We start from the raw sequence: 27,462 nt of genomic DNA, 5'->3' as shown, positions 1-27,462 counted from the left end.
ATTCCTTTGTCAGTCAGCATTTGTCTGCATCTGCACAAGGCACAGAGCTTAGAGAATAGACAACCCATGTGTGAAAAATGTTGAGTTCCATGAGGTCTCAAGGTCTCTGCAGGGAACTTAGTTGTCCTTTTGAGACAGATTTTTTATAAAAGAATATCAGCACAAGTCTTGAAAACACTTCTGAAATTGGTAGTGGAAAGACATATATTGGGCTAAAGGCTTGGGGAAATATGATTGTGTCCTAATATTTATGTAGTCTTTCAACTAGTGTTTATTGAGTATCTACTATTGGGGCAGTCACTAGGCCATATGTTGAGGATATAGAGATTCCTTTCCTTGATCTAATAATACCACAGAGATTATTGATAAGAAAATGTGGTAAGGGATGCACAGGGTGTTATATCACTGCCCAGGTGCCTAAAATTATGTAATAAGCCATAATGAAAATGAATTTGCCGTTATATCAATATATTTATTTGCCATAGTTTGATACTTCTGAATATGATATATTCAGCCTCATTGTATCAGAATATAGTGTCTAATCTCATAAGAAAATCCTAAAACTAGAGTGTATTTAGATACACATAATTGTATCCTGTTCATAGCTTATGACAATAAATTATGTGCAATTTTAAGACTATAAATCAGTATTGAAATAAAATAAAGATTTAAGCTGTTAGATCAGTATGATTTACTGAAGCTAAGAATTAAAGAATTTGTAAAATGTAAGTTTGTTATCTTCAAGAATATATATGTTAATGCTGACTTTTCCTCGTCTCTAATAAGTAATAAATAACCATGTTAAAGCTACAGCTTTACATATTCATATGCAATAAATGCTGTTACAGGGCTTGGAATTAATCTTGCTTTTTATAGATAAATAGCCTCATAATCTTATGTTTTTCTAATTAATTTATTCTTCATAAGGAATGTCAAGACTCTTTGGATTATTTTAGGTCTAATGCCAGAAACTGAATTATTACAGATAGAAAGAATGATTTTTGTATTCCTATAGGGTTTGGCAAACTTTTCTGAAAGGGGGCCAAATAGTAAATATTTTTGACTTCGTAGGCAGTACTGTAAAAGAAAAAGCAACTATTCAACTTTGCTGTGTTTGCTCAAAAGCAGCCATAGGTAATACATACATTGATGGGCATGGCTGTGTTCCAATAAAAGTTTATTTACAAGAATAGGCAGCTAGTTGAATTTTGCCTCTGGGTCATAGTTTGCCAACCACTGGTCTATAAGAATAAAAAAAAAAAAAAAAAAAACCCAGTGCTGTGAGTCGATTCCGACTCATAGCGACCCTATAGGACAGAGTAGAACTGCCCCATAGGGTTTCCAAGGAGAGCCTGGTGGATTCAAACTGCTGACCTTTTGGTTAACAGCTGTAGCACTTAATCACCATGCCACTGGAGTTTCCATGAGAATAATAGTTAATAGTAATTTCCCAAGTGACCTTATTTAAGTATTGCCATTCCCAGTATTCTTAGTTTATTAGTAGCGTTAAGGTTTATGTTTTGTTTGTTTATTTTTAATTAGGAGCACCCAGGCTAAAATGTCAAGAGCTCTTGAATTATATCATGGATACAGTGAAAGATTCATCTAATGGTGCCATTTATGGAGCTGATTGTAGCAACATACTGCTCAAAGATATTCTTTCAGTGAGAAAATACTGGTGTGAAATATCTCAGCAACAGTGGCTTGGTATGTTTTGAAGTTTGTTGTTTCTGAATTTTTCCTTGTAAAATGAAATTTCACCAAAAAGATCAATCAGAGCCTATCTGCAGCCCCTAGACGACCTCACAGTTTAACAGTACCTTAGTGAAATTACGTGGTTACAGAATCTGAACCTTAGTTTTTATTTAAGTACATGCTGGATTATTAAGTTACTAATATTAGGTGCCTGCCATCAGAACTGGAATTACAGAGTTGAATGATGCCGTTTCTGCCCTTAAGAAGTTGACAGCCTAGTGGCAGAAAAACAGAACACATAAACCAAACGTTATAATGCATTGTGATGAATCAGATGACAGACATGCATTTGGGTGCAGTGGTACACAGAACAGTGACAAACTCAGTCATGATTAAAGTAGAAAGAAGAACAAAGAGAGAGGTGTCATAAAAGTGAAAACTTGACTTTCAGGTTGAAAGGGGTCTGATAGACATTTTAAGTGTTCAGAAAGTGTAAGACCCAAAAATATCCATTGGATTAGGCAATTAACTGGTAAAGTAATGGCTATCAGAATTATTAGAACAGAATATACAGGACCCGATGATTGATTGTATCTGTATAATGAGTACCAGCTTGGAATCTAGTGTTTTTACCAGCTTGTAGGTGAGAGATACTGAGAGACCACAAAGGAAGGAAGTTGTGACTGGAGATGGGAATATTCGAGACTGTTGGTTTCAGAGGTAGAGCAATCCTGGGTCTGACAGTGGTCAGTGGGTGAAAATGAGATTTGACAACAATAAGGTGATGCAAAAGCGGAATACACAGAAGGCGGACCCAAGATGGCGGACTAGGCAGAGGCTACCTCGGATCCCTCTTACAACAAAGACACGGAAAAACAAGTGAATCGATCACATACATAACAATCTACGAACCCTGAACAACAAACACATATTTAGAGATGGAGAACGAACTAATACGGGGAAGCAGCAATTGTTTCCAGAGCCTGGAGCCAGCGTACCAGTCAGGTACGGCACAAGCACAGAGAGCTGCTCCACCCCCCTGAACTAACCCCGGGAGGGGGACCAGCCGGTTCCACAGGCGGCGTGGGACGCAGCAGATAGGAGAAGTCCCCGGGAGGCAGTGACTGGTCTTGGAGCAGAAAGAGCAACGTCCGAGCGGGGGAACCGTCCTGCAGGGATTTGGACTGGACGCAGGCGGCTTCATTAACATCTGAATAGCCTGAGCCAGAGAGAGAACTCTGATAGGGATCTGACTGCATTTTTTTTTTAGTGGATTTTCTGGAAAAACTAGTTTCCCAGTGATGGCTCGGAGACAACAATCCATATCAAACCACTTAAAGAAGCAGACCATGACAGCTTCTCCAACCCCCCAAACAAAAGAATCAAAATCTTTCCCAAATGAAAATACAATCTTGGAATTATCAGATACAGAATATAAAAAACTACTTTACAGAATGCTTAATGATATCACAAATGAAATTAGGATAACTGCAGAAAAAGCCAAGGAACACACTGATAAAACTGTTGAAGAACTCAAAAAGATTATTCAAGAACATAGTGGAAAAATTAATAAGTTGCAAGAATCCATAGAGAGACAACATGTAGAAATCCAAAAGATTAACAATAAAATAACAGAATTAGACAACGCACTAGGAAGTCAGAGGAGCGGACTCGAGCAATTAGAATGCAGACTGGGACATCTGGAGGACCAGGGAATCAACTCCAACATAGCTGAAAAAAAATCAGATAAAAGAATTAAAAAAAATGAAGAAACCCTAAGAATTATGTGGGACTCTATCAAGAAGGATAACCTGCGGGTGATTGGAGTCCTAGAACAGGGAGGGGGGACAGAAAACACAGAGAAAATAGTTGAAGAACTCCTGACACAAAACTTCCCTGACATCATGAAAGACGAAAGGATATCTATCCAAGATGCTCATCGAACCCCGTTTAAGATTGATACAAAAAGAAAAACACCAAGACATATTATCATCAAACTCACCAAAACCAAAGAAAAACAGAAAATTTTAAAAGCAGCCAGGAAGAAAAGAAAGGTTTCCTTCAAGGGAGAATCAATAAGAATATGTTCTGACTACTCAGCAGAAACCATGCAGGCAAGAAGGGAATGGGACGACATATACAGAACACTGAAGGAGAAAAACTGCCAGCCAAGGATCATATATCCAGCAAAACTGTCTCTGAAATATGAAGGCGAAATTAAGATATTTACAGACAAACACAAGTTTAGAGAATTTGCAAAAACCAAACCAAAGCTACAAGAAATACTAAAGGATATTGTTTGGTCAGAGAACCAATAATACCAGATATCAGCACAACACAAGGTCACAAAACAGAACGTCCTGATATCAACTCAAATAGGGAAATCACAAAAACAAACAAATTAAGATTAATTAAAAAAATAAATAAATACACATAACGGGGAATCATGGAAGTCAATAGGTAGAAGATCACAATAATCAAAAAGAGGGACTAAATACAGGAGGCATTGAACTGCCATATGGAGAGTGATACAAGGCAATATAGAACAATACAAGTTAGGTTTTTACTTAGAAAAATAGGGGTAAATAATAAGGTAACCACAAAAAGGTATAACAACTCTATAACTCAAGATAAAAACCAAGAAAAACGTAACAACTCAACTAACATAAAGTCAAGCACTATGAAAATGAGGATCTCACAATTTACTAAGAAAAACGCCTCAGCACAAAAAAGTATGTGGAAAAATGAAATTGTCAACAACACATAAAAAGGCATCAAAATGACAGCACTAAAAACTTATTTATCTATAATTACCCTGAATGTAAATGGACTAAATGCACCAATAAAGAGACAGAGAGTCACAGACTGGATAGAGAAACACGATCCATCTATATGCTGCCTACAAGAGACACATCTTAGACTTAGAGACACAAACAAACTAAAACTGAAAGGATGGAAAAAAGTATATCAAGCAAACAATAAGCAAAAAAGAAGAGGAGTAGCAATATTAATTTCTGACAAAATAGACTTTAGACTTAAATCCACCACAAAGGATAAAGAAGGACACTATATAATGATAAAAGGGACAATTGATCAGGAAGACATAACCATATTAAATATTTATGCACCCAATGACAGGGCTGCAAGATACATAAATCAAATTTTAACAGAATTGAAAAGTGAGATAGATACCTCCACAATTATAGTAGGAGACTTCAACACACCACTTTCGGAGAAGGACAGGACATCCAGTAAGAAGCTCAACAGAGACACGGGAGATCTAATTACAACAATCAACCAACTTGACCTCATTGACTTATACAGAACTCTCCACCCAACTGCTGCAAAATATACTTTTTTTTCTAGCGCACATGGAACATTCTCTAGAATAGACCACATATTAGGTCATAAAACAAACCTTTGCAGAGTCCAAAACATCGAAATATTACAAAGCATCTTCTCAGACCACAAGGCAATAAAACTAGAGATCAATAACAGAAAAACTAGGGAAAAGAAATCAAATACTTGGAAAATGAACAATACCCTCCTGAAAAAAGACTGGGTTATAGAAGACATCAAGGAGGGAATAAGGAAATTCATAGAAAGCAACGAGAATGAAAATACTTCCTATCAAAACCTCTGGGACACAGCAAAAGCAGTGCTCAGAGGCCAATTTATATCAATAAATGCACACATACAAAAAGAAGGAAGAGCCAAAATCAAAGAACTGTGCCTACAGCTTGAACAAATAGAAAGTGAGCAACAAAAGAATCCATCAGGCACCAGAAGAAAACAAATAATAAAAATTAGAGCTGAACTAAATGAATTAGAGAAGAGAAAAACAATTGAAAGAATTAACAAAACCAAAAGCTGGTTCTTTGAAAAAATTAACAAAATTGATAAACCATTGGCTAGACTGACTAAAGAAATACAGGAAAGGAAACAAATAACCCGAATAAGAAAAGAGAAGGACCACATCACAACAGAACCAAATGAAATTAAAAGAATCATTTCAGATTATTATGAAAAATTGTACTCTAAGAAATTTGCAAACCTAGAAGAAATGGATGAATTCCTGGAAAAACACTACCTACCTAAACTAACACATTCAGAAGTAGAACAACTAAATAGACCCATAACAAAAAAAGAGATTGAAACGGTAATCAAAAAACTCCCAACAAAAAAAGCCCTGGCCCGGACGGCTTCACTGCAGAGTTCTACCAAACTTTCAGAGAAGAGTTAACACCACTACTACTAAAGGTATTCCAAAGCATAGAAAATGACGGAATACTACCCAACTCATTCTATGAAGCCACCATCTCCCTGATACCAAAACCAGGTAAAGACATTACAAAAAAAGAAAATTATAGACCTATATCCCTCATGAACATTGATGCAAAAATCCTCAACAAAATTCTAGCCAATAGAATCCAACAACACATCAAAAAAATAATTCACCCTGATCAAGTGGGATTTATACCAGGTATGCAAGGCTGGTTTAATATCAGAAAAACCATTAATGTAATCCATCACATAAATAAAACAAAAGACAAAAACCTCATGATCTTATCAATTGATGCAGAAAAGGCATTTGACAAAGTCCAACACCCATTCACGATAAAAAACTCTTACCAAAATAGGAATTGAAGGAAAATTCCTCAACATAATAAAGGGCATCTATGCAAAGCCAACAGCCACTATCACTCTAAATGGAGAGAACCTGAAAGCATTTCCTTTGAAAACGGGAACCAGACAAGGATGCCCTTTATCACCGCTCTTATTCAACATTGTGCTAGAAGTCCTAGCCAGGGTAATTAGGCTAGACAAAGAAATAAAAGGTATCCGGATTGGCAAGGAAGAAGTAAAGTTATCACTATTTGCAGATGACATGATTATATACACAGAAAACCCTAAGGAATCCTCCAGAAAACTACTGAAACTAATAGAAGAGTTTGGCAGAGTCTCAGGTTATAAAATAAACATACAAAAATCACTTGGATTCCTCTACATCAACAAAAAGAACACCGAAGAGGAAATCACCAAATCAATACCATTCACAGTAGCCCCCAAGAAGATAAGATACTTAGGAATAAATCTTACCAAGGATGTAAAAGACCTATACAAAGAAAACTACAAAGCTCTACTACAAGAAATTCAAAAGGACATACTTAAGTGGAAAAACATACCCTGCTCATGGATAGGAAGACTTAACATAGTAAAAATGTCTCTTCTACCAAAAGCCATCTATACATTTAACGCACTTCCGATCCAAATTCCAATGTCATATTTTAAGGGGATAGAGAAACAAATCACCAATTTCATATGGAAGGGAAAGAAGCCCCGGATAAGCAAAGCATTACTGAAAAAGAAGAAGAAAGTGGGAGGCCTCACCCTACCTGACTTCAGAACCTACTATACAGCCACAGTAGTCAAAACAGCCTGGTATTGGTACAACAGCAGACACATAGACCAATGGAACAGAATTGAGAACCCAGACATAGATCCATCCACGTATGAGCAGCTGATATTTGACAAAGGACCAGTGTCATTTAACTGGGGAAAAGATAGCCTTTTTAACAAATGGTGCTGGCATAACTGGATATCCATTTGCAAAAAAATGAAACAGGACCCATACCTCACACCATGCTCAAAAACTAACTCCAAGTGGATCAAAGACCTAAACATAAAGACTTAAACGATAAAGATCATGGAAGAAAAAATAGGGACAACATTAGGAGCCCTAATACAAGGCATAAACAGAATATAAAATATTACCAAAATTGACGAAGCGAAACCAGATAACTGGGAGCTCCTAAAAATCAAACACCTATGCTCATCTAAAGACTTCACCAAAAGAGCAAAAAGACCACCTACAGACTGGGAAAGAATTTTCAGCTATGACATCTCTGACCAGCACCTGATCTCTAAAATCTTTATGATTCTGTTAAAACTCAACCACAAAAAGACAACCCAATCAAGAAGTGGGCAAAGGATATGAACATGCACTTCACTAAAAAAGATATTCAGGCAGCGAACAGATACGTGAGAAAATGCTCTCGATCATTAGCCATTAGAGAAATGCAAATTAAAACTACGATGAGATTCCATCTTACTCCAACAAGGCTGGCATTAATCCAAAAAACAAAATAATAAATGTTGGAGAGGCTGCGGAGAGATTGGAACTCTTATACAGTGCTGGTGGGAATGTAAAATGGTACAACCACTTTGGAAATCTATCTGGTGTTTTCTTAAAAAGTTAGAAATAGAACTACCATACAATCCAGAAATCCTACTCCTCGGAATATACCCTAGAGAAATAAGAGCCTTCACACGAACAGATATATGCACACCCATGTTTATTGCAGCTCTGTTTACAATAGCAAAAAGCTGGAAGCAATGAAGGTGTCCATCAGTGGATGAATGGTTAAATAAATTGTGGTATAGTCACACAGTGGAATACTACGCATCGATAAAGAACAGTGACGAATCTCTGAAACATTTCATAACATGGAGGAACCTGGAAGGCATTATGCTGAGTGAAATTAGTCAGAGGCAAAAGGACAAATATCGTATAAGACTGCTATTATAAGATCTTGAGAAATAGTATAAATTGAGAAGAACATATACTTCTGTGGTTATGAGGTAGGGAGGGAAGGAGGGTGGGAGAGGGTTATTTACTGGTAAGTTAGTAGATAAGAACTACTTTAGGTGAAGGGAAGGGCAATACTCAATACACGGAAGGTCAGTCCAGATGGACTGGACCAAAAGCAAAGAAGTTTCCAGGATAAACTGAATGCTTCAAAGGTCAGCGGAGCAAGGGCAGGGGTTTGGGCACTATGGCCTAAGGGAACTTCTAAGTCAATTGGCAAAAATAATTCTGTTTTGAAAACATTCTGCATCCCACTTTGAAATGTGGCGTCTGGGGTCTTAAATGCTAACAAGCGGCCATCTAAGATGCATCAATTGGTCTCAACGCACCTGGATCAAAGGAGAAAGAAGAACACGAAGGTCACACGACAACTATGAGCCCAAGTGACAGAAAGGGCCACATGAACCAGGACATCATCCTGAGACCAGAAGAACTAGATGGTGCCCGGCCACAACCGGTGATTGCCCTGACAGGGAACACAACAGAGAACCCCTGAGGGAGCAGATCAGTGGGATGCAGACCCCAACTTCCCATAAAAAGACCAGACTTAATGGTCTGACTGAGACTAGAAGAATCCCGGCGGTCATGGTCCCCATACCTTCTTTTGGCCCAGGACAGGAACCATTCCCGAAGATAACTCATCAGACATGGAAGGGACTGGACAATGGGTTGGAGAGAGATGCTGACGAAGAGTGAGCTACTTGTATCAGGTGGACACTTGAGACTGTGTTGGCATCTTCTGTCTGGAGGGGAGATAGGGTAGAGAGGGTTACAAACTGGCAAAACTGTCACAAAAGGAGAGACTGGAAGGAGGGAGCAGGCTGACTCATTAGGGGGAGAGTAAGTGGGGGTATGGAGTAAGGTGTATATAAGCTTATATGTGACAGACTGACTTGGTTTGTAAACGTTCACCTAAAGCTCAATAAAAATTATTATTAAAAAAAAAAAAACAGCTTCTGATTTCCTCAGTTTTATCTGTTTTAAAATTTGGTTTCTGACCTTATTATTAGTTCCTTCTGTTTGTTTCAGGTTTAATCTGTTCATCTTTTCCTAGTTTCTTAAGACAGAGGTTAGTTTGTTGATGTAAGATGTTTTTTCTAATATATGCATTTAACTCTGCTTTTGCCACATCCCACAAATTTTGGCACGTTGTATTTTCATTTTTGGTCACATCAACATACGTTCTAGTTTTTCTTGAGAGTTTCTCTTTGGTGCGTGGATTATTTGGAACTGTGTTGTTTAATTTTTAATTGTTTGGGGATTTTCCTTTTTTTTTTTAATGTCTGATTTTATTATGGTTAGAGAAATACTTTTTATCGTCTAAATATTTCAGATTTGTTAAGCTTTCTTTTATGACCCAGTGTATGGTCTAACTTGGTGAATGTTCTGTGTACGTTTGAAAAGAGTGGGTCTCTACTGTTGTTGCATGAAGTATTCTATAAATGGTAATTAGAGCCAGTTGGTTGGTGGTGTTATTCAGTTCTTCTGTAGCAGTCTGGTGTGAAAGCATAAACGTTAAGTGAGAAAATGAAGATAGCAAATACTGACAGCTTCAAAAACTTTGGTTTCAAGGGAGGGGTTCTGTGCAGTTTAGGGAGGATTTTTAAATTCAAGAGTGACTAGAGTATATATAAACATGATGGGAAATATTGGCTAGAGAGAGAGAGTGGCTAAATACACCGGAAAATTGATTATGTATGTTTCCCAAGAAGAAGGGAATTCGAGCAAGTGTCCTCAGATTGGTCTTAAAATAACAACAACAAAAACCAAACCTGTTGCCATTGAGTCAATTCCGACTCATGGTGACCCTATAAGACAGAGATCTGCCGCATAAGTTTTCCAAGGAGCAGCTGATGGATTCGATCTGCTGACCTTCTGGTTAGCAGCCTTAGCTCTTAACCACTGTGCCACCAGGGGTCCAGATTGGCTCTAGAAAGAAGATAACTTTTATAAGTACCCACCCTGTACAACTACTATAAAATATGGGCTCCTTTTTGCTGTGCATAATTTTGCTTCTGTCTATCCTTCTGGCTTTAATTAAAACCTCTGGGCCCCCACCCTATCCTTCCTGATTATACTGGCCATTATTCATTTTCTCTAACCCGGTGGTTTCCAGACTTTTTAAATATTTGTAAATTACATATACATATTATTAACTAATTATCATTAACTAATATCTCAAGCTTCAAAATATACTAATTGTAAGAATCATTATTTTAAGAAGTTTTCTTGGTAGTTTCTGAAATTGACCAAATTCTTGTCAGCTGTGAATAGAATTATTGTTTTTGCTTCTGAGTATGCCTGATGATGAGCTTATTTTCAGAGTAGAAGTATCAGCCATGACATTTGGTCGTTGGCTTGTATTTGGTTTATTTACAGTAACTTCAGTATATGGTTGCTTTCTAAGAATCTTTGTAAACAATTTTTCCATTTTTGGAGGTCAGTTAGTTAAATCTAGGTCATATATTCCTTGAGTTCACTTATACAGACCATAAGCATGCTGTCACTATACACCGAAAGCCTACTAATGATGTTTCTGTGTTAGGCCTACTATCCCCTCAGTATACCTCTTAAACCTCATATGACAAAGGAACATTTGATACATGGAATCGAACATACAGACCCAAATGAAGGTGTCATTGTCATTTTTTATATTAAATATCATTAAAGCTTGATTTCTTATTTGTAATTTAAAAAAAAAAAAAAGGTTGTCATAGACTTTGACTCATGTTGCCCCACATGTACAGAGTAGAACTGTGCTCCGTAGGTTTTCAGTGGTTGGTTTTACATAAGTAGATCACCAGGCCTTTCTCTTGAGACAGTTCTCAGTGGACTGCAGTCTTTCAGTTAGCAGCTAAGAATGTTAACTGTTTGCACCACCCAGGGACTCCTTTTTAAAAAGGATTTCTAATGTTTTCTTCTCTCGCTACTATGAGTCATCTTGCCCCCAGCTATTCAGAGTGTTCAAACTTTTTCTTGCTTTAGGGCCTTTGTCCTCTAGTCAGAGGCTACCTTTTGTGTGGCTGAGTTTCTTCTATTCATCACGAGTATTATTTTATGTTTTATAGTCCAGTCTAATCTTTGTCTGAGGAGTGGGCTTCAGGAATGGTTTTAGTTTGGGGTTAACAGAGCATCTGGGGGCCATGATTTCAAGTGTTCCTCCAGCCTCAGTAAGACCGTGAAGTGTAGTCTTTTCATGTGAGTTCGAGTTCTGCTCTGCACTTTTCTTCTGCTCTGCACTTTTCTCCTGCTCTGCAGGGACTCTCTGTTGTGTTCCCTGTTAGGGAACTACCATTTTCTAGTTGCCTTTCTAAATTTGTACTTCTCTTATTTTCTACTATAATAGTCTGTTTTCATTTGTAGTACTTATTGAAAATCAGCACATTTCTAAACAATTATGGGTGGAAGAAGTCTTAAAGGAAAATAGAACTTACTTAGGACTGACATTTCTAAATTCATGGGTGGAAGGAGAAGTCTCAAAGAAGATCAGCATACTTAGAACTGAATGAAAATGAAAATTACAACATGTCAAAATTTGTGGGCTGTAACGAAAGTTGTGCTGAGATGGTAATTTATAGCATTATAATGCCTACACTAAAAAAGGAGAAAGGTCTTAAATCAAGACTCTGAGCTCCCACTCAAGTAAATAGAAGAGGGAAAAACAAAAACTAAAACCTCAAAGCAAGCAGAAGAAAAGAAATATAAAAGCAAAAAAAAAAAAAAAAGAAATTGAAAAGAGAAAAATCAGTTAAACAAAAAGCTGATTCTTTGAAACGATCAAAAGAATTGATAACCTTTAGCAAGAATAACTAAGTTAAAAACAGAGGAGTCACAAATTACCCAGTATCAAGAATGAAATGAGTGTAACTACAGATCCTGCAGCTATTAAAAGCATAGTAGGGGAATCCTATGAACAGCTCTGTATATACAAATTTGACACCTTAGATGAAATGAACCAATTTCTCAAAAACCACAGACTATAAAAACTCAAGCACTCGGCTGCAAACTGAAAGGTCTACAGTTCGAACCTACCAGCCACTCCATGGCAGAAAGATATGGCAATCTGCGTCTGTAAAGATTTACAGCCTTGGAAACACTGTGGGGCAGTTCTTTTCTGTCCTATAGGATCTCTGTGAGTCAGAACCAACTCAGTGGCAGTAGGTTTGCTTTTTGGTTTGGTATCAAAACTTCACCCAATACGAAGTAGACTGAATAGTCCTGTAGCTATTAAAGAAATAGAAGTTGTAATTAAAAACCTTCCATAAAAGAAATTGCAAACAAAGCAGAATGGCCGCTCTCACTACTCCTACACAACGTCGTACTATAGATTCAAGGTAGGGCAATTAGGCAAGCAGGAAAACGAAATAAAAGGTATACAAAAAAAAAAAAAAAATGCAAATTAGAAAGGAAGAAATAAAACTATCCCTATTTGCAGATATGATAGTCTATGTATAAAGTCCCAAGGAATCTGTTTAATGGTGTTATTTGAGGCTTTATTTTATTTTTTTAACTCCAGAAACTCCTTTTTCGTGTCATGTTGTTCTACCATCTGCTGTTTGAGTCTTGTGCCACCAGGGCTCCCACTGAACTCACAGAGGGGTGAATTCATCTGGAGGCGTGCACTGCATCCTTTTATGAAAAAGCTGGACTTTACTCCTCCGAGATTTTTACTGAATGTCTTATACTAGCTTTTTAAGCACCTACTAGGAGGGTATGTGAGATTCTGTAAGAATTTGGATCATTTCACCCAACTAACATAAATCCTTGAAGCCCATGCTTTAATGAGACTGTTAACTGGCATTGAGGGCTTTTCCTATTTCACTGCTCTTCCCCTGCAAAGTAAGGAGAGAGAAATGATAAAGATGATGACTCCTCCTGTTTTCTTATTTCCAAATTTGGTTGTATTAATTCATACATATTTCTACCATAGTCTGGGTATTCTATGTAGTGAATCCTTGGGGAGCACAGATCTAGAGGTATGTAAACTAACATCAGATAGCATGATAGGAATCATTTTTAAAGTTGTTTTATTTACTATTTAATGTTTGAGGCATTTATATTGCTTTTATTCTTTTGTGTTTAAGATCTCTGATTTTCAACTATGTATCCATTTCTGCAGAGTCACGTGACTATGGGTTGAAGAAGAAAATAACTATAGGTGGTGTTCTTGCTCCTTTTACTGAGGACTCTGTGTATCTTAATCAGAAGAAAATCCTGTGTTAGAAACTTTACCTTTGCTTTGATTGGGAAACAATTTTCCATGGTCCCTTACATTTCTGTACGTCTTGTGAGCAGAGATGCTGACTCTTTTTATTCCAGACTGTCTTTATAGGATGTCTGTATAGTGAACAGTGTTGGGAGATAGAGATGATGGCTTCCTCTAGGGCAAAGGACACGTTTGCTTGTGGCCCTTTATAAAAAGTTCAGGGTTCCTCTCTACAATGCAGTCCACTTGTGTCGCCTGTGCCTTTTCATGTTTCCTTTTGGGATAAGGAACAGGTGCAGAAATGAAGGTACTCTGGCTACTGTCATTGCTGTGAGAAGTAAACTATCCTTTTCCTCTGATCAAGGAATCTCATGTTTTCTTCCAACATCCATGAAACTGGCAAGCTAGTTTGTTAAATTATGACTAAAATCTCAGACCCTTCACAGTTTTAGACACATTTTATGCACATTATTAATCAAACATTAAAAAAAAAAAAAAAAACTAAACTACGGAGTGTGTACTCTGTGCCACATGCTTTGTTAGGCACTGGTTCAAACCTTTGAGGCCTGGATGAAGGAACATAGGCCTGTCTGAGGTCTGGCTTTTAAACAGGTGGTCGCATAGCCAGTTGCCTGCAGTTATTCTGTCTTGAAGGCAACTTATATAGAATAAAATACTATTGTGGTACTCTTACTGTGTTAAACGCAAATTAAATTGCAGCAATTTTTAATCTTTGTATGGGATTATGAAATATTTAATTTGAATCTTGACATCTAAGTTAAATACTTACATAATTTTTTAATGTAACTAAGAATACTCTTTTTTTTTTTATTTTTATTTTCAGAATTGTTGTCTGTGTACTTCAGGTTGTATTTCAAACCATCACAGGACATTAATAGAGTTTTAGTCGCCAGAATAATTTACACTGTGACCAAAGGGTGCTGTTCACAAACTGATGCATTAAATCCCAAATTTTTGGATTTTTTTTCCAAGGCTATTCAGTGTGCAAGGTAATTTAATCTTTTTGTTTTGTTTGGTGTTAAAAAATTCATTTGGTCTTCTTACAAGGCTGTGTTGTAGATTCAGTGATTTAAAAATACTGCCATTTAAGGCAGTGACTCTTTACTGCTTTAAAAGTGGTGGATTCCCAAGGACCATTGCAGTCACACCCAACACTTCCTGCATACCCAGCGTGTGGGACGTTAAGTGACGTTTTCAAGTGAGAGCTCTGCCTTGCTCTTCTAATGACAAGAAAAGTTAAATATCCTAAGTATTTTCATTTTTTTCATCTTGAGGATAGATGTAATGTATGAAGAATAAAATAAAATAGGAATGTACTTTGGAAAAATAAGTATCGTAAATTTGTGTGGCATTACTCAATTTATAATGTGAAACATTTTTAAATGGTAGCTATTACATATCAGTTTTGTGTATTTTTAGACAGTGGGGAAGGCTAACAAGAGTGGTCTCTTAGCACCAAATAAGAACTATCTTTTTGGGACTGTGTAGTGCTGCTGTGATTTTTTTTTTCTGAATAGTTCCGAAACTGAGGCTTTTGGAACTTGAAAATCAGATTTTTTTTTTCTTTTCAGCTTGCAATTTCTTAACTTTCTTCGGTATTTGCAGTTTTCGTTCCCCTGTTCAACCAATTTGAGTTTGTTTGTCTTATGTCACAGACAAGAGAAGAGCTCTGCAGGCCTAAATCATGTCTTAGCAGCCCTTATTATCTTCCTCAAGACTTTGGCCGTCAACTTTCGAATTCGAGTGTGTGAATTAGGAGATGAAATTCTTCCTACATTGCTTTATATTTGGACTCAACATAGACTCAATGATTCCTTAAAAGAAGTGATTATTGAATTATTTCAACTGCAAATTTATATCCATCATCCAAAGGGAGCCAAAACCCAAGAAAAAGGTATATGGGAGGTCTTTACTGTTTTGAATTTGCTTCTTCACTGAAACATAGAGGATTACGTATGAAATCAACATTCTGTACGAGGATATGACCTTCCTGTGGATTGATCAGCTTGATAGTGTTATTAGTCATGAGGGATATTTTTCACATGTATTTAGAATTTGCAGCTGTAGTAGTGGGTTATAATGTGTCTTACCTTCTGTTCAGTACAATGTTAGATGTTTTGAGGAATGCAGACAAATAAGTTACACTATCTGTGCCCTCTAGGACCTGACTCTGCAACAATTATTAGGTGCTAAGAGGTATGACGTGGGATCCTAGTTGTGCAATGGTTAAGAGCTCGGCTGGTAATCAAAAGGTCAGCAGTTCGAATCCACTAGCCGCTCCTTGGAAACCCTGTTGGACCATTCTACTCTGTCCCGTAGGGTCACTATGAGTCGGAATTGACTTAACGGCAGTGGGTTTGTTTTTTTTATTTCAAGAGGTGTGACACAGACATAAGGACGAAACAATTTAGAGAAAGCAGGATCTTGTTTATCTATATATTGCTTATATTAGAAGCTAAAATAGATAAACGTGGACTGAAAGCAGGCAGTCGTATCATTCAGATCTTAAGGAAGATACATACAGATTACTTTCATAGAAATGTTAGGCGGAAAGGGAGAATTGCTACCTTAAGCCTCATAGTTACTCCCGACCCCTGTTTGCTTGGAAAACAACCAGAAATAAATGACTTATCCTCACTTGATTCCTCTACTTTTGTCCTTCACCAAGAGTATTGCTTGAGTGATGTAGCTCTATTCAGTAGATAGGAACTTTAGTGGGTGGAATTGGAGCTGAATCAGTACCCATATGCTCAGTTGCCTTTGGGCTGTTGCTACCCTTTGGATCAATTCATCATGGCTAGTTTAGTAACCTTCTTGAAAAAGCGTGTCACATTGAGTAATAGCAGCTAAAACGGGGGAAAAAAAACCTAATTGGAGCCACTTTTTACCAAAAGCATGTTTCTTGGTCTCCTAGTAAGTACAGTTGGATATATTTGTAGCCCGCAAAACTGCTAGAATTTAGAGAATGGTGGCTTTTCATATTTTTCATCTTTCACATAGCTCTCACCTGAATGAAGATTAGGAGGTGATGATATGAAATGTTTAAGAGTTTTAGTTAACTACAGATTTACATGAATTAAAAGTTGACAAGATGATGAGACTGCCAGAAAAGCTAATGTAGTTTTAGGCTCCATTAATCTATGTGTAGTACCCTGTTTGGGAAGTAATAGTTCCATTGTTCCCCATACTGGTCAGACCACAGATGGAGTATTATGTTTACCATATTTTATACATTAGACACTTTAATTAAGAGGGGCATAAGTTGGCTGGAATGTCTCCGGAAAAATGTCTGGGATAATAAGTCTGGATAACATCATTTGTATGGTAGTTGGAATAACTGGTCGTGTTTTATGTCAAAAAAGATGTAGAGAACTTGGTCCTCGTGTGAAAGAGAATATACTAACCGTATTTGCGTCAGGGAGAGAAGAAATTGGAGAAAGATTTTAGACGAGAATGTAGAACAACTTTACAACAAATACAGCTTTCTGAATGTGGAACGGACAGCGTTACGAAGTAGAGATTGTGAGAGATATTGTAGAAGAGGCATTAGTACTGAAGAGATGTTTTAATGTTGTTTCCTCCTTAACGGCTGAATAATTTTGTGGGAGTTGGTGGTGGAGTATATATATAAATTGCACTTTAATTTTTTTTAATTACAGGTGGTTATGCATCAACGAAATGGCAAAGTATCTTATACAATTTATATGATCTGCTAGTGAACGAGATAAGTCATATAGGAAGTAGAGGAAAATATTCTTCAGGATCTCGTAATATTGCTGTTAAGGAAAACTTGATTGAGTTGGTGGCAGATATTTGTCACCAGGTATAGTAAGTCTTTATGTTTTGAAATTTGAATCCCCTCAATGTATCTGTTGTCCAATTTTGAAATTTCCTGTTACTTTTCCTCTTACTGGGCTTTTTGAACCTGTGTTCTGATAAAAAGCCTGTATAGTTGTACTCTGTGCTTGTAACTTTTCCTTTTAAAATATCGTAAATAGCTGTAATTACCATTTTAACTTAAAAGATAACTCTTTTGCAGATACGGATTTCATGAAAACTAGTGATGAACTTTTTCATTCTTACAAGATTGTCTATAAGAAATAATATGACCCTAACCTTACCGTTTCTTCTCCTTTTTTTTTTTTAATTAGACAAAATCAGATATCATAGAATTCAGCATTTTAAAGTGTACAGTGCAGTGACTTTGAGTATTTTCACTATGTTATGTACCATAGTGAAAATTCCTACTGTCTAATTCCAAAACATTTCTATCACCCCAAAAAGAAACCTCGTACTGATTAGTAGTCAGTCCCAGTAGTCAGTCTCAGGCAGCCACTAGTCTACTTTCTGTCTCTGTGAACTTGCCTATTTTGGACATTTCACATAAATGGAATCCTACGATATGCAGCTTTTTGTGTTTGCCTTCTTTCACTTAGCATAATGCTTTCAGGGTTCATCCATGCTGTGCCATGTATCAGTACTTTATTCCTTTTGATGGCTGAATAGTAATCCATTATGTAGATATATTACATTTTATTTGTCCAGTCCTCAGTTAGTGACCTAATGTTTGTGAGTAAAAGTGTTTCCCCAGAGATTTAGTTAACATCCTAGATAATTTCACCCTGTCAAATAATTTCTTAATGGTAAATTTAAGATTTAATCCCTTTGAAAAAGTAGGTTTTGCCTTATTTTTAGATGTGTTGGTGCTTTTAGTAAATGTTTCCAGGAAATAAAACTGATATATTACTTGATAGTTTCTGCTTTTCAAAGGGCCATTGTATTTCTTTCAGTATGTTTGTTTTTCACTGTATTCGTATATATTTCTGTAATTTATTACTCTTGCTTCATGACTTCCCTATGTCTTCATTTGAGGAGGGACTTTTTTTCATTAGAAAATAATTTTTTTTCCTTTTGTCATCTTACAGATTTTTAATGAAAATACCAGATCTTTGGAGATTTCTCAGTCTTACACTACCACACAAAGAGAACGTAGCGATCACAGTGTACCTTGCAAAAGGAGGAGAGTAGAATTAGGCTGGGAAGTAATTAAAGATCAACTTCAGAAATCACAGAATGATTTTGATCTTGTGCCTTGGTAATTTCATGTTTTTTCTCATTCAATGTCATTTTAGTCTCATTTAGCTTTTCTCAGAAGATCTCCAGCAGAATCTTTTTATCTCATTGGCCAGAACTAGGTCATTTGTCTACTCCCAAACCAATCACTTGCAAAGGAGAATGGGATTGCCATGACATACTGAGATTAACTGTCATGGTTTATCCGGTGGGGCAGGGAACAGGGCCCACCTCTCGTAAGCATATTGCAATAGCAAGAAAGAAAGGGAAATGGCTGTCTGGTAGGTAATGGGTGATGCCCGCTTCATGAAAATCACTAAGTTGTATGCCTCAACACAAAGAGATTCTAGCACCCTCCAGTAGCATAGGATTAGGTTAGGAAGAAATTAAAGAGCCTTCAGAAATCGCAGAGTAATTTTGACCTTGTACTATGATAAAAGGTTATTATTTACTTCTTTAGTTGCATGTATAAAATAACAGGTCCTTCTGTGGAATGACAAATTATTAGGCCTGATAGGGAGCACTGGTGGTACAGTGGTTAAGCACTTGGCTTCTAACGGAAAGGTTGGCAGTTCAAATCCACCAGCCCCTCTGAGGGAAAAAGATGTGGCAGTCTGTTTCCATAAGGATTACAGCCTTGGAAACCCCATGACGCAGTTCCACTCTGTCCCGTAGGGTAGCTGTGTGTCAGAATAGACTCAGTGGTGATGGGCTTGGATTTTTTTTTGGAGCAACCTTTAGAATTTATCCAGTTCAGCTTGTTTACACAAAAGAAAACTAAAACTCAAAAAGGTTAAGTAACTTACCTAAAGACGATTAGAAAACTGTGAATTACAATTAAGCCTTTGTGTTCATTGCACTTTTATTGATTTTTACCAGGTTGATGGAGCATTTACATGTACTTTTCTATTGCTGTAGATAACTTTTATTTAAGATCATGTTATTTTGTATAGTTCAGGGTGCCTGTTTTGGATGCTTCAATTTGTCCATTCAGCCAGGTGTTATTTATTTAATACCTGCTGTGTGCCAAACATTAGGGATGCAGGGATGAATAAGGTAAGATTCCTATTCTTGAAAAGCACACATTCTAGAGAACTCACAACATATATTTATGGAATTAACTGAATTAATGTCAAGGGAAAACAGCTTTTTTGTTTGTTTTTATCTTGTAGAGGAATGTTATTGGTAGCTGAAGAGAAGGGTAGGTGGGATAACTTAGAAGTATAGTATTGTTAATTTAATTATTCTTTAAAGTTTTTGTGAAAGTTAAATATAATAGCTTACCCAGCAAGCCAAAAAGTTACTGTTCTTCCTGCCACTTCAGGAAGTAGGGCTTGGTAAATATTAAGAGCCTGTTTATTTTGAGAGTAAGATGATGGTGATGCTCTAATTAGAGTATTGTTTTCTTTTAGTTTGTTAATGGGATTGAATAGTTTTCAAGTGAATTATTTTTTCTTTTAGGTTACAGATTGCAACCCAGTTAATATCAAAGTATCCTGCAAGCTTACCTAACTGTGAGCTATCACCATTACTGATAATACTATGCCAGCTTCTACCTCAACAGCGACGTGGGGAACGCACACCATATGTGTTACGATGTCTTATGGAAGTTGCATCGTGTCAAGGCAAGATTTCAAATCTAGAAAGCTCACAAAAGTCAGAGTTACTGAAACTCTGGTTTAAAATTTGGTGTATTGCCTTTCGCAGTATAAGTTCTGAACAAACACAAGCTGAAAACTTTGGCTTACTTGGAGCCATAATTCAAGGCAGTTTAGTTGAAATTGATAGAGAATTCTGGAAGTTATTTACTGGGTCAGCCTGCAGACCTTCATGGTAAGTTGAATATGCATTGTGTCAGATTTTATACATACACAAATATTACCCCCTCAACCCCACCCCACCGTTTTTATAGGTTTGTTACTTTGGTTAAAGGTGTGTTGAGTTCTGTTTCAGAAGCTTTGTTGTTTGGCCAGGAAGACTTAATAAATGAATAGATGTGAATTTAGTTTTAAATGTGGCGAGATTACCAAAGATCAATTTTAAAGAATTAGAGTTTGAATTTTCTTTATCTGTAATTGACAATTAATTGTTTAGTATTCATAGCCTTTTTTTTTTTTTTCTATAAGTACTGGTTACTGTTATGATAAGAGGTAGTTTTTTGTTGTTGTTGTTGTTTTCTCTTTTTTTAATCGTACTTTAAATGAAGGTTTACAGAACAAACTAGCTTCTCATTAAACTGTACACCTGTATTATGATATTGGTTAATAACCCCATGACATATCAACTCACTCTCTTCTTGACCTTGGGTTCCCCATTACCAGCTTTCCTGTCCCCTAAGAGGTAGTTTTTAATCAGGACTCTTCTTAGATATAACCAGACTGTTTACAATGTTCGTGTCCATTTTGTCAACAAAAGTTTACTGTGTGCCTATCATGTGCCAGGTACTGTCCTAAGCTTAGGAAGCACAGTAGTAAATAGGGTAGATAAGGTCTCTGTCCCTCAGTGAGCTTACTTTTAACAACAGTTGTTCTCTGTTTTGTTATAGTCCTGCAGTATGCTGTTTGACAGTGGCACTGACCATATGTGTAATTCCGGAAACAGCAAAAGCAAGAGTAGAGCAAAATATCTGTGAAGTGAATAGAAGTTTTTCATTAAGGGAATTGATAATGAAATGGCTCATATTCTATCAGTTAGAGGATGACCTAGAAGACAGTACAGAGCTGCCTCCAATTCTTCACAGGTAATTTCAGTCATTAGCAGGCTGCTGTTTTTGTTTAGTTTTGTAATACTCCCTCCTTTACTTGGAGCTCTTGTGCCGCAGTAGTTAAGAACTCGGATGCTAACCCAAAGGTTGGCAGTTCGAATCCATCAGCCACTCCTTGGAAACCCTATGGAGCAGTTTTACTCTGTCCTGTAGGGTCGCTATGAATTGGAATCAACAGCAACGGGTTTGATTTGGTTTTGATTTTCTCCTTTACTTGTCTGATACCACATGGCTTTATTTCACAGTGATAATGCAGAATTTGCCAGAGCTTGTTATTGTTGTTAAGTGCTAGTAAAGATTTCTGAGTCTAGAAATATATGATGAGAAGGATATAATTTAAACTGATAGATTCTGGTGACATTTTAAGAGAAAGGGGTAATTAATAAAGGTAATAAGCAGATCGCCAGGTCTTGTTCCCCCAGAGCAGCTGGGTGGGTTTGAACCGCCAGCTCTTCAATTAGCTGAGTGCTTAACTGATGTGCCACCAGGGCTTCTGTCCCAGAACTAGCCCTACATATTATATATTCTCTTTATAGTGCTCTGTGTGTAGTGTCTGGGTTTCTGTTAGATCCTTTTTTGTTGTTGATGTTCTCTGCCTGGACAGCGAGACTAGGGGAATGTGTGTGAACAATATGCATGTAATTCTTTAAGCATGATATCTGACTCAGATGGATCCTGAATCCCTAATCATAGTGGGAGTATCTTTGGGGTGAGCTGTGTTACATTAATTTTGGTGAAGAAACAAGGACAAAATGGGACTAAACCCTAGAACTGCAAGAGTAGCTTGCCCACTTAGCCTTTCCATTGAATGGAAATTTCCAGAGAGTAATTTGACCTGTATTGTTGCAGAGCAGACCTCTGGATTCTAGTGCTCTCACTTTAATTTCACGGTCTTTGTTTGTTTTAGAAGTGATCTTTTTATAAAAATTGAACTTAATTCTGCTTCCAGGCAGCGTTGGAGACGTTAAAAACAGAGTGTGTGCTCCGTAAGTTCTCCTTTCAGATGTTAAGAAATTCAGCACAAATAAAAGGAATTTTAATTTAGGATCCACATTTTAAAAGTCCACTTAGATATATTCAAATGTGCACTATTAAGCGTAAAAAATTCTTTAAATGACTTTTGGTGTTTTAAATGAAGTGTTTTGTTTTCCTTCATAGTAAGTTTCCGCATCTTTCACTGGAGAAAATTCTTGTGAGTCTCACTATGAAAAACTGTAAAGCTGCAATGAATTTTTTGCAAAGCGCACCAGAATGGTACGTTACGTGATAGAGCTCTTTGCTGTTTTTAAGATATAGCTTTAAGTAAAAAGATAATAATTTTAGCAAGGTCATGGCTGCATCCTAATAATCATGAACTGAACTGGTTAATTTTTAAAAATCACAACAGTTAAGCAGGGAAAAGGTTCTTTTAATTCGGTGGTTATAATGTATATTTGTAATTTTACACTTGGATTAACTTTTTTTTAATGCTGCATAGTATAACATGACATTTGCCAATGGAAGAAATTGAGTGGTTATGATGGGAAATTCAGAACATAAAAATTATATGAAGTGAGTTTTTAAAGGTATGACTAGTTTTTATACATCAAAGTAGTAAGATTTGACTATTTTCTAGCCTTAAAAACTTAAAATTGAGGATATGGAAAACAAAAATAAGTCTAAAAACCTTATTTTAATTGACTCAAGAGGTTTATTGTGTAGTCACTGGTTGAAAATAACTCTCTGGTGCAGATTACTTATCGCTCATAAAAGGGCATAAAAGGAAAGAAATTCTACATTGTGGAGAAGTCAGAGGTGGAAAAGGGGGAATGTGTTCAGATACTGTTAATCTCAGTGTTTATATCCTGTACTATTAGTGTTTGCTTTTTAATACTTTCTAAATTTGTCTTTGAAATTGGAGGTTTTGTTTTTTGTCTTTATCTATTAGTAAAATTGCTACTGAATAATGACATTTGATACAAGTGAGTATCAAATTTCAAAGAAGAGAAGCATTTAAAAGAATCCAGTAATTGTTAAGCAGCCTTGAATATTGAATAATGCAGATGCATGTTTTCACTTATATTTCTAAGATATGTATTAGCTTGATTACAAATTAAAAATTCTACTTCCTTCAAGTGAGCAACATCAAAAAAGTAAAGAAGAGCCTTCATTCTTAGAAGTAGAAGAACTGTTTCTTCGGACAACTTTTGACAAAATGGATTTTTTGACCATTGTGAAAGAATGTGCTACAGAAAAGCACCAATCCAGCATCGGATTTTCTGTCCACCAAAATCTCAAGGAATCACTGGATCGCTATCTTCTGGCATTATCAGAACAACTTCTAAATAATTACCCATCCGAGGTGAGATTTTAAAAAAGAACTAAAGCCTGTATATGATTAAACTTTGAGTAGATTATTAGGAAGGAAAACGGGAAATAGGAGTAGGAAAGGCACTAGGGATGGTAGTGAGAGGTTTGGTTTTAAAAGCAAATTGAGAATACATGACCACAAATAAGGAAATCTTAAGCATGAAAATTGAAGAATAATTGATTAGTTCCTTTATACCAAGAATTCTGGTAGACAGGGCCACGTGAACCAGAGACTACATCATCCTGAGACCAGAAGAACTAGATGGTGCCTGGCTACAACCGATGACTGCCCTGACAGGGACACAACAGAGAACCCCTGAGGGAGCAGGAGAGCAGTGGGATGCAGACCCCAAATTCTCATGAAAAGACCAGACTTAATGGTCTGACTGAGACAAGAAGGACCCCAGTGGTCATGGCCCCAGACCTTCTGTTGGCCCAGAACAGGAACCATTCCTGAAGCCAACTCTTCAGACATGGATTGGACTGGACAATGGGTTGGAGAAGGATGCTGGTGAGGAGTGAGCTTCTTGGATCAGGTGGACACTTGAGAGTATGTTGGCATCTCCTGCCTGGAGGGGAGATGAGAGGGTAGAGGGGGTTAGAAGCTGGCAAAATGGACACAAAAAGAGAGAGTAGAGGGAGAGAGTGGGCTGTCTCATTAGGGGGAGAGTAATTGGGAGTATGTAGCAAGGTGTATGTAAGTTTTTGTGTGAGAGACTGGCTTGATTTGTAAACTTTCAATTAAAGCACAATAAAAATTGTACAAAAAAAAAAAAGAATTCTGGTAGACATAAAAGGAGTAGAATTCCTTATACTTAAGGAACCTTCCTGGGTAGGTTAGTAGTGAATAGTAAAGATTTTTGAGTACAGAGATTATATAATTAAAAGGACATAATTTAAACTGCTCTAATAGATTTTGGTGGCACTCAGAGGAAGGGTAATTAATAAAGGTAATAAATGAACTATTAATCATCCATTTTTAGAGATCGTCTTGTAATTTGTCCTCATGAAATCACAAACCTCTTTGTATTTGCTATTTTCTTGCCAAAATTAACTCCTGTTTCTGTTGACATAGAATATCTTTCTATCCATTTCTGTGTTCAGATCATCCACACGTCAAAATCTTTCCTAAAGCCTTACTTAGATAATCTGAGTCATCATAATTTGTCATCTTTTAACTTTCATAGTACTTGATATTTACATTTTCTTATGGCACTTAGTATCTTCTTTATACTACGGATATTTATGTATATATTTTATCTCTTATGCTTAAAATGAGCTTATTAAAGGACATATGTAGTGTTATTAATCTTTGTGTCCATGGTGCCTTGTTCCATGGTAACCAATTGCCATCCAGTTGACTCCAACTCATGGTGATCCCATGTACGTCAGAGTAAAACTATTGGGTTTTCAATGGCTGATTTTTCAGAAGCAGAGCATTAGGCCTTTCTCTGGGTGGACATGGGAACAGCCAACCTTTCATTTAGCAGCAGAGCATGTTAGCTGTTTATACCACCCAGGGACTCCTGGAAATGGTAAGTGATAAGGTATTTGCTGAATAAAATAAAATACATAAACTACTCAAATGACTTAATTCAGTACTCCAGGGCAATGACCTGAAAAAATGAGAAAGGGATAGTCTGCCTGTTTGGTCTGTCTTACCCTTAATTACTGATATTCTTCTGGATCACAGTCGTAACCACTTTTATTACAAAGTAACATGGTCTTCCATATTATCCCCTAAAATGCCATTCCCTATAATATAGGAAAGAAATCTAAAAATACTATTTTTTTATATAACCTTTGTAAGCTCTTACATAATTCTATAAAATTGGATAAACATCTGCTAGCAAAAATGCTTTGTGTTAGTCTGTGGAGCTTAAAAAGCTGAATAAGTCAAGGTTATTATCCTTCAGAAACTCAAAATATCATCTTAGTGTCCCTTTATGTGACCCAAGAAGCCCTGGTGCGCAGTGGGTAAATCACTCAACTGCTGACCTTAAGGTTAGCGGTTCAAACCCGCCAGCCACTCTGGGAGAAAGATGTAGCAGCCTGTTTGCTTAAAGATTTACCACCGTGGAAACACTATGGGTCAGTTTTACTCTTTCCTGTAGGGCCGCTATGAGTCGGAATTGACTCGATGGCAGTACATTTGGTTTTGGGGTTATATGAATCCAATTTCTACTCATGTTCTAAGACTTAGAAACATTTGTTTGCCTGTCAGTTTTTGTTTTTTTTTTTTTGCCTCAAATATTCAAGGGCCCACTGTATGCGCTACACTGTGCCACTTTAAGAGGACATGTCTTACATGGGCAGTAGAAGATACATCTATTTTTCCTGAGAAGCCTGATTGTCATAACTCTGCAGTGATCTCTTAGATGTTGAAATTTTTAGAGATATGCAGAAATATGCCACTGTTAAGCTCAATTAAGCGAACACTTGTCTCTTAACATGTACATAAAATTTGTTTTCTCAAAAGATAATTATATAATATCCAAAATTTTTGATGCAATGTATTTTTTTATTTATGGCTTGCTTTAAGACTACAAATTCAGAAGTACTTGTGCAGTGTTCAAGTCTTTTGGTGGGTGTTCTCGGCTGCTATTGCTACATGGGTGTAATAGCTGAAGAAGAAGCGTATAAATCAGAATTATTCCAGAAAGCCAAGGTAAGAGAATTTATGCCAATGAAGTTTTGGATAATATGAATGAAATTTATTCCTGGAATAATTGGTATGTTTGATGTTTGTTTGGGACACATAAAATTTATATAGGTTAACCCTCTTCTCTTTCACTGAGATAGTCTGAGAAGAAATGATAACCATTTGCCCTTCCTTAAGACTTGAAATTATATTAAGCCAAGTATAAATACAGTAATTGAAATCATGTCACAGTAGCTTTTAATTTTATTAACAACAATGGTGATTTTCATCTGTACTTTAAAAAAAGATTTTTTTTTTGGTAATCTGTTATTCCAAACCAACCTTGGTTAAGGGTGTTAATCAAGTAGGCTGTAAGCGTGAGTTTTTTTTTGGTCTCTGGATACTCTTCTCTCAAAGTTTTGATTTGCAGGGAGAGCAGGGTGTAAGATTTGCCATTTTGCTAGATTATTCATAGTTTTTAATTATACAATATGATCAAGGGTAACTTCTAAAAAAACTTAATTTTGCCTCTTAAATGAAACTTTATAAAGGAATCACTAAACCATAATTTTAACTGGAACTTGGATTTTTCCTTTTATTCTTAATAGTCCCTAATGCAATGCGCAGGAGAAAGTATCACTATGTTTAAAAATAAGACAAATGAGGAATCTAGAATTGGTTCATTGAGAAATGTGATGCTTCTATGTACAAGTTGCTTGTGCAACTGTACCAAGGTAAGATATTCTTCTTACTTGGTGGTATACTCTATCCAGGGGGTTGGTTACTGGTTGGTGTTAGTATTATTATTTTTGGTCCCTTAATAAATTTATATGCTGATTTAAAATTAAATTGAATGGTATGTAAAGATAATGTCCAAAAAAAATTAAGGAATAGGTAATCTTAGTTTCACGTGAAGCAAATTTAATCATTACAGTGAGGTTTCTAAGGTTTTTCCCACTTTCTTATACAGCTATATGGATGACTTTGACAGCATATTTTCATTCATTTAATAAAAACTTGTTGACTATGGCCTATGTGATGTGCATGCCACTATACCAGGGCTA

General features: G+C 36.5%; 1 protein-coding gene across 1 annotated transcript in view; it reads left to right on the top strand.

Moving 5' to 3' along the window:
- ATM (ATM serine/threonine kinase) overlaps nucleotides 1–27,462 on the top strand; it is a 150,374-nt gene that overhangs the window by 8,519 nt on the left and 114,393 nt on the right. Inside the window, exons 5-15 of the mRNA XM_049889351.1 lie at nucleotides 1,543–1,707; nucleotides 14,395–14,560; nucleotides 15,227–15,465; nucleotides 17,231–17,394; nucleotides 18,497–18,666; nucleotides 20,106–20,477; nucleotides 21,190–21,384; nucleotides 22,567–22,662; nucleotides 23,524–23,749; nucleotides 26,300–26,425; nucleotides 27,007–27,132. Coding sequence (XP_049745308.1) covers nucleotides 1,543–1,707; nucleotides 14,395–14,560; nucleotides 15,227–15,465; nucleotides 17,231–17,394; nucleotides 18,497–18,666; nucleotides 20,106–20,477; nucleotides 21,190–21,384; nucleotides 22,567–22,662; nucleotides 23,524–23,749; nucleotides 26,300–26,425; nucleotides 27,007–27,132 — 2,045 coding nt within the window. The remainder of the gene's footprint in view (nucleotides 1–1,542; nucleotides 1,708–14,394; nucleotides 14,561–15,226; nucleotides 15,466–17,230; nucleotides 17,395–18,496; nucleotides 18,667–20,105; nucleotides 20,478–21,189; nucleotides 21,385–22,566; nucleotides 22,663–23,523; nucleotides 23,750–26,299; nucleotides 26,426–27,006; nucleotides 27,133–27,462) is intronic.

Source organism: Elephas maximus, chromosome 7 (genome assembly GCF_024166365.1).
Source record: "Elephas maximus indicus isolate mEleMax1 chromosome 7, mEleMax1 primary haplotype, whole genome shotgun sequence".
In the NCBI taxonomy this organism is placed as follows: domain Eukaryota; kingdom Metazoa; phylum Chordata; class Mammalia; order Proboscidea; family Elephantidae; genus Elephas; species Elephas maximus.
Note: the sequence above shows the minus strand (reverse complement) of the source record. Positions and strands in the feature narration are given on the sequence as shown.